This window comes from Carassius carassius, chromosome 41 (genome assembly GCF_963082965.1).
Source record: "Carassius carassius chromosome 41, fCarCar2.1, whole genome shotgun sequence".
NCBI lineage: Eukaryota > Metazoa > Chordata > Actinopteri > Cypriniformes > Cyprinidae > Carassius > Carassius carassius.
In genome coordinates, this window is record NC_081795.1 from 12,735,668 (window position 1) to 12,743,764 (window position 8,097).

At 34.6% G+C, this 8,097-nt stretch overlaps 2 protein-coding genes across 6 annotated transcripts in view; both read right to left on the reverse strand.

Moving 5' to 3' along the window:
* LOC132122762 (rho guanine nucleotide exchange factor 12-like) overlaps positions 1 to 1,324 on the reverse strand; it is a 61,874-nt gene extending 60,550 nt beyond the window's left edge. For 2 of the 4 annotated variants that reach the window (XM_059533143.1, XM_059533140.1), the window contains exons 1-2: positions 763 to 1,320; positions 67 to 230 (exon numbers count right to left, since the gene is read on the reverse strand). In XM_059533143.1, coding sequence (XP_059389126.1) covers positions 67 to 98 — 32 coding nt within the window. In that variant the 5' untranslated portion in view covers positions 99 to 230; positions 763 to 1,320. Of the gene's footprint in view, positions 1 to 66; positions 231 to 762 lie in introns of all 4 variants that reach the window. The other 2 variants (XM_059533141.1, XM_059533142.1) reach the window with 2 other exon arrangements.
* A 1,296-nt stretch (positions 1,325 to 2,620) lies between these two features.
* On the reverse strand, positions 2,621 to 7,460 carry LOC132122763 (TLC domain-containing protein 5-like). 2 transcript variants are annotated; one of them, XM_059533144.1, is made up of 3 exons: positions 7,171 to 7,460; positions 5,785 to 5,995; positions 2,621 to 3,784 (listed from the first exon to the last, which is right to left on the reverse strand). In XM_059533144.1, the coding sequence occupies exons 2-3, from the start codon at positions 5,978 to 5,980 to the stop codon at positions 3,264 to 3,266; spliced, it is 717 nt and encodes a 238-aa protein (XP_059389127.1). In that variant the 5' UTR covers positions 5,981 to 5,995; positions 7,171 to 7,460; the 3' UTR covers positions 2,621 to 3,263. The 2 variants fall into 2 exon arrangements, with proteins under 2 accessions (XP_059389127.1, XP_059389128.1); XM_059533145.1 differs by lacking the exon at positions 7,171 to 7,460 and adding an exon at positions 6,083 to 6,397.
* Between the last annotated feature and the right edge of the window lie 637 nt (positions 7,461 to 8,097).

The following is an 8,097-nucleotide window of genomic DNA, read 5'->3' on the forward strand; positions in this document are numbered from 1 at the left end:
CAGCTTAAGAATTTGTTAGGATCACACCAAAAGCAAGATTTTCCACATAACATAACTAATACATACCTGTCAATGACTGGGGACCGTGTGTTGCTCATTGGGCTTTTGTCTTTAGCTTTTATTCGTCCTATATCCTATAGTCATTTTCAGATGCATCAGGAGAAGCATCGGTTTCTGATGTTGCATGAGGCAGTTGCTTGCTTATTCTGTTGTGCTGACCAGGAGGTTTACTAATTAAAAAAAAACATAATATAAGTTGCACCAAAGCAGCATTTAAATGCCAATGATCTCATTCAATTATAAACATGCCCAAAATTGCACGAGCAGATGACTTTAAATATTAGACAATATAAAAGCATTTTATATGCACTGACAAACTAATAAGTAAATCAGCACATAGTACATATTCTTTTTCAAAACCAATGTTTTTTTGTTTGCTTGTTTTTTAAACCAGTCTGCATGTATCCTGAGGTAGCCAAAACAACATTTGGTTCATCCAGGAGTGGTGCTGTTTACCAAAAAATAATCCTACTGTTAATAACAATAACACAATAACACTCTACCTCTACTGTTATTGTAGTTTAATTATACATATAAAACACACTAAATGTGTTCTGTATACACAAAAACGCTAAATAGTTATAAAAACATTAAACCTATTTTAGTTGTAGCAGTACAGTAAGACTTGTAAATTACAGGTCAGTCAATCATTATAACGTTACCAAAATAACTCGGTTATCGTGCAGCTGTAAATGTAACCACCTTAATTTTCAGCAGCAGCTCCCAGGTGAAGTCGAAACACGTCCTACTGCTCGAAGTTACACTCCTTTGGCAATTAAAACACTTTTGAGTTTACTAACGCTGAATGTGTGTGTACGACAACAGCAGATACTCAACTCAGACTGCAGACGAGGCCTTTGCTATGCTAAAGCTAACAGCAGCCTAATAACGTCCTCTCCAAAAAATTATGTATTTTCCCAACAACAATAATAAACACCTGTGCGCATCCAATCCCACAGTCATCCAGACAGGGAAACACTGCACGCGCTCATACACGTGTCACCTCGCGGAGAGTTTCCATGGAGCGGCGACGAAATCCCTTCAGCATCAAAACAAACAAAACCACTCGACGAAAGTTCACGGAGGTCTTCCCGAATGTTTGTAGAGACGATACCGGGTTCGCACGGAAGCGAGGGCACACACGCTAAGATCAGTTTAGAGTTTGTATGTCGCGGTCCATCAAACTGGGCAAAGTTAAGATGTGCCGGATTGCTGCCGTGTCTCCTGCAGGGTTGTGTCTCAAACCCTGCTGAGCCGCCTGCATGGACAGCACTTCCGATTCAAGTTCACTCTGCTGTACTGACTCGGAACTTGCCCCAAAATGCTGTCTAGGTAGACAATCTCGCTAGAATTTGAGATACTAACAGTGTTCTCGTTATGGTTTGAGTGAGGATGATAATTCAAAGTTTCTTTTTCAAACTCCGGAAACGCGCCTAGTGGAAAATAATAATATATTATGACATGTTCAAAAAGAGAGAGTCTGATGCAGTTTTAGACGGCTTTGAGTAAAGCTTTTTTTGTAATTTGCTCAAAAGTACATTAACATGTAGTTGTTTTGAATGGAACATTGTGTATCCATAGTGACAAGGCGGGGTTTTTTCGCCCATTTTTTCCGTGATACTGTTTTTTTTTTAAGTAAAGGTCGAGCATTTTTAGATTTACAGCTTGCTATATAAGTTTAATTGATCCTTTGGAAAATGTGAGCCAGTCACTAGTTAAATAAATAAAAATAAAAAACACCCGAGCCCTAGTGTGCGAAACTCTTCAAGTATTATGTTAGTTTGCCACACGGTGGACGTTCACAAAACTGCAACACGTAAATGACGCTGTAGCCTACTTGAGATGGATCTTTTATGTACATTGTTGGATTTTGTTTAGTAGTAGTAATAATATAGTTTAAATGCACATAAATGTCCTAATTTGGAAGGAAAAAAACTGAGTAAATAATCTAAAGACGATTTCTTAAAAGAATTCCACGTGCAAAACAACAAAACACATTCATATAATAAAATGTTTAGAAATTATAAATTTATTGAAAACTTCTTGACTGCTTTTTTTAAGATAAATATTAAAACAGTATATCAAATCACTTACAAATCACATTTAAAAAAATATAAGCCTTTTTGTAGCACTTATTTTTACAATCTCTAAATGGTTAAATCAGCTAGATTTTGATTTCTGTCATTTAAACCAAAATATCTCAATATGTAATTTAGAATTTGAACAAATAAATCCAAAGAGGTGTATTCAAGTTATGATGTCTCTGAATACACTTTAATAATAATAATAATATATATATATATATATATATATATATATATATATAGATAGATAGATTGCCAAACATATATTTTTTAATATATATATATATATTTTTTTTTAAATATCTTTTTAAATCAATTAATTATAAATGTTGTCAATCAGTATTAAAATGATCCTGGTCAATAAGGTCTACTAATAACTGTGTTGAAACAATCCATCAGTCTGAATTTCTGTATGTATGAAACAACTCCACAAACTGCAACATTACAACACCCTAAAATACATTATTGTACTGATGATGACAATGTTTATTGATGTATCAACTGGTGTGGTCAATTCACCATAACAGATAAATAACTGAATCAAACAGCCGGTAAGCCATCACTCAGTCTCACAATTTGAAAATGGTTACACTTCAAAGACAAGATTTCTTAGTTTACTTTTTCATTCAAGTCATTAATCACACACAAAGCATTCAGTAATCTTACAGAAAATTTTTGTAGTGTTTCATGATAATTTCTGAATATGGCACATACTGAAAGTTTAATTGAAAATAATGTAAAAGCAACATAACTACTTAAGTAAAATGTATAACAAGTAGTCTTCCAAAAAAAAAAAAAAAAATATTTCCAGTACTTAAAGATTTTATACACTTTATTCCTTATAAGTGCAAATATATTAAATTACATTTGATTGCAATAATTTTGAGTTAATCATAAAGGCATATAAAAAAAATATAGATATATAAGATATTGATACAACATGGATATTTCCCATGTGAACATTACCAACCAGAAATAAACTTTAAAAGCTGATATCCTTTAAAAAAATATGTAAACATCTATAAGCTGCAGACCATTATTAGCAGGTTCACTTGTTCTGGTTTTTATTCTTCCCTCCAGTGTTAGAAACAAGAGGCCAAACCGCTGATCAGAGATCTTTCATTTTCTCTTCACGTCCTGCCCGTTTACCTCTGCCATCCTGCAGCGATTCATCCAGCGCCTGTATTTGCGGTATGTGAAACGACTGATGTCAACCATGAACACCCAGGACAGCGCATACATGGCCAAACCGCCACATTTAATGATGAACTTGGGTCTTGGAGAGATTAGCTCACGGTACAACATGGCACCACCAACAAAAATGCGCATGAACACAAACAGCAGCACGAACAGAACGTCCACCACGTCTCCGAGGATGCTGTCGTAGCGGCCAGAGTGTTTCAAAAACCAGCGCGTCTGGAGGAGTGGGTTTGTGATCTCACTGCCAAACAGCACGGCGCAAGACTCGATGCCTGACTCCCCCAGCCACAGAGTGAGCATAATACCCAGGATGCTCATGGTGTGGTGAGCGAGCATTACCAGGCCTTCTGTGCGGAAGTACACACACCAGGCCATGTCAAAGATAAAGTAGCCCAGACTGATCACCATAGCGGTGATCTGCAGAGGGGTGTTCTTTGTACCTGCAAATGATATATAATAAAACAATTCACATTTGTCATGGAAAAAGACAATGTTGCAATGCTAATAAGACAACATTATATATTAGGGGTGTGCGACATGTCTTCATTAATAATATAATTGTTGTTTTAAAGGGGTAATTTGCAGCTGGCATGATGGGATTTTAATAAAAGTTCAGTACAGTAGTCAACATTTGAAGTGGTCAAGAAAAGTTCAAAGTTGTTCTAAGACGAGAACACATTTTGGCTTAAGGGACATATTGATGAAAGGTTTTGATCCAGTTTAAATGTTGACTGGTATACAATGCTACTGACATTATAACAATATAAAGCTTTTTGCAAAATTGGCAGATTAACCCTTTGACTATGTGTGAGCTGACATTATCGAGTATTTCATTTACTTCTCAAAAACCAAACAAAAACACTCCAAATATCTGCATGATTGCAAATTTGATATTGGTTTCATACAACAGTTCAATAAACAAGATGTTAATATTAAGCAAGTTACAGTTTAGACATAAAATTGTCTGTTTTGGATCTTTTTCACCAACAGAAATAATCTCTGAGAAACACACACTGGTCTTTCTTTACTGATTAAATCAGCATTTAGAACGAATTAGTTGAGTGAATAATTCAATGACTATATGATAAACATTCATTAACAGTCTTATTTTGTTTCTCAATAAATCAGCCATTTGAACGCAGATGTGAATTTAAAGATGCAAGCCAATGACTCACTCATTAAAGGGTTAGTTCACCCAAAAATGAAAATGATGTTATTAATAACTCACCCTCATGTCGTTCCAAACCCGTAAGACCTCCGTTCATCTTCTGAACACAGTTTAAGATATTTTAGATTTAGTCCAAGAGCTTTCTGTCCGCCCATTGAAAATGTATGTACGGTATACTGTCCATGTCCAGAAAGTTAATAGAAATATCATCAAAGTAGTCCATGTGACATCAGAGGGTCAGTTAGAATTTGTTGAAGCATCGAAAAAATACATTTTGGTCCAAAAATAACAAAAATTATAACTCAGCATTATAACTCAATATATAATTCAGCATTGTCTTCTCTTCCGGCTAGGTTGTAAGTGCATTTTGTTATTTTTGGACTAAAATGTATTTTCGATGCTTCAACAAATTCTAACATGGACTACTTTAATGTTTTTCTTATCTTTCTGGACATGGACAGTATACCGTACATACATTTTTAATGGAGGGACCGAAAGCTCTCAGACTAAATCTAAAATATCTTAAACTGTGTTCAGAAGATGAACGGAGGTCTTACGGGTTTGGAACGACATGAGGGTGAGTTATTAATGACATAATTTTCATTTTTGGGTGAACTAACCCTTTAATGAGTGAGTCATTGGCTTGCATCTTTAAATTCACATCTGCGTTCAATTGGCTGATTTATTGAGAAACAAATTAAGACTGTTAATGAATCATTGTTAATGTGTCATTAATGACATAATTTTCATTTTTTGGATGAAATAACTCTTTAAGACAATCCGAATATGCCTACTTCCCTACTATATAGACGTGAAAAACAGCACATGAGAATAGTAGTATGTCCAAATTTATAATATTTATAAAACAGTTGGTCGACAAGTACAACTTCCACTGAGATTACAAGATGCAAAATAAGTAAATGGCAGTGAAACGGTGCAATTGACACTGTAAGTCGTTTAACAGTCGCAAACTAAGTTCTTATTCAAATGTAGTACCTATTTCGGATGTGATTTTGGACACAGCAAGTGACTTGCCACCATCTACTGGCAGTTTTAGATAAATTTTTACTTCCTTTTTTAATATTCCAAATGTTCTATCTGAAACAATAATCTCATAGCATTAATTCAATTGTAATCACAGTGTAAATGCATTTATGCCAAGTCTGAGCTGTATTAAGTAGTCTGTATATACTGTACACCCCTAATATATATATATATATATATATATATATATACACACACACACATATATTAACATTTGGTACATCTTGCCTGGGTAGGTGAAAGGCCACAGTCCATCTAAGTATCCAATGTAAGCAGTTATACAGACTGCAAGGATGCCATGGAATAGTGTAACTAGTCGACAGTTCCATTCATAGCCACAAGAGCCATTTGTGTAGCACAGCAAAGCATAAAGACCAATCCACCCAGCTAAGCACGCTCCAACTCCCAGCACCAATGGCGACATCTTTATTCTGTGAACCTAATCAAATACAATGAGCTGTCACATTCACAAAGCACTTTACCATGTTAGATTGCATGCATGCATTCATGAGAGTAGGCTACTTACTTGAAGCACCACAACGCTTGAGTGACTGTATAAAAATATGACACTTTTCCTTTGATTCTGATGTGGAATAAGTGCTAAACCCAGTCGATGTCTGAAGGGCACATTAACAGTTGAGAAATAAAATAGTCTGGCTTGTATCTGGGTGTGTCAAATGTAGACCAAAAGTTACTGTGGCAACCTTATCCACAGCTTTTTATCCTAATGTTGTCCGAACCTTGGATGTAAAGCAGCTGAAGTTAAACTAGGTCAATACTAGGATACTTTATTTTAACATGTATATAGGTATGTATGTAGGTTTGGGAACTGAGAAAGTGTTCTAATTCTTACTCATAACAGGTTCAGTAAAAAATCATTTAGAAAATGAATGCCCAAAAGTTACTGTGACAACCTTATTGAAGCTCATTATAAATGACAAAATTATATTTATATATATATATATATATGTATATATATATATATATATATATATATATATATATATATATATATATATATATATATTAATGAAAACAATTTTATTTTTTTTCAATCGTATGAGCCGGTTGCTTTTGGTTAATCAAAAATATACAACGTGACCTGTGTAGTAGGCTATGATCAATTAGCAAAAAGCAAAAGAAATAGATGAATAAACATTAATGAATAAAATGTTACCAATGTTTGTATTTATAGTTTTTATATAATATATGTGTCGAATCAATTGTAGCACTCCATTTATATCACTTCTAAGAAAGCACACTAAAAACATAAAAAATGTTCTATCAGTTTTGTTGGAATATGAAAATATCTGACCATTTGGCAACATACTTTTATTGTCAAATATATTTATTAAAAGTACTACTAAAAGCTTCTTCTTACGATTTTAAATAAATAAATGAAATGAAAAAAAAAATCGAATAATACATACATAAAGTGCATCTTTCTCAATTCTTATTTCACAGTGCAAAACAGATACTGATGGATCCAGACTTGAGCTCTTGGCTGGCTGATTAGTGATTACCACCCTTCATTAAATTAATACTAGCAGTTAAACGTGTAGACATGAAATTAAATCGGTTCTTTAAATAAATAAATAAGTATATATGTCTTACAATAGTCCCCTCAACAGCATGTTCACTGACAGGCCGGAGTTATTCGGTGCTCATGGATGCGGTCTTCTTCCTCCGCGCCTCCTGTGTCAGCATCATGTACAGAAGCGCAGCGGCAGCCACGAGGCCTTGAGAGATCTCAGTGTTCAACTCCGGCATCGTCTTGGAGATGGTACGCAAATCACCACAAAAACAAAAGCCACTTTTCAGCCACTCAGTCCCTCAGCGGCTGGACAGCAGAGAGGATGATAACAAAAGTGAAGACGCATCCTTCCGTCAGGGACAGCGACCTCTGCCGGTGTTCTGTCGATTTGTGCTGCCTTGTCGAAAAATGCTACCTCCCATTAAAACGCACGGACCGCGTCCTTAGCTACAAATGACAACAGTCACCATAGTTACTAATACAATAGTATACAACATTATGAAAGTGACATTCAGCCAAGTATGGTGACCCATATATATAGCCAATACTCAGAATTTGTGCTCACAAACTGCACACACACACACATTCTATTATTATTATTTTTTTTTTATGTGGCTGATACAAAATTTCCAGTCGGATAATAAAAACAAGTAACTACGGTTACTTTAAAATGTGTTGTGCATGTGCCGTTGCCTACTAGAGGACCTCAGTTAACTTGCAAGCTACAATGCCTCATACAATTATTTATAATAAATTAGATTGTCTTTATAAATAGCAAAAAGGGCTAAATTTAAAATAAATAAAAAATGTAAATTTGCATAATAAACAAGTGCTTAATACTCTGGAGAAAAAAATCATAAATGCTGAGCTCTCAATAAAACTGTGTGAATTTATTATTTTTTTTTATTATTATTACAAATGATCTTTGATCAAAGTATCATTCGAAAGCTCATATTAAAGCTGAATGTGCAGCATCATTACTCCAGTCTTCAGTGTCACGTGATCCT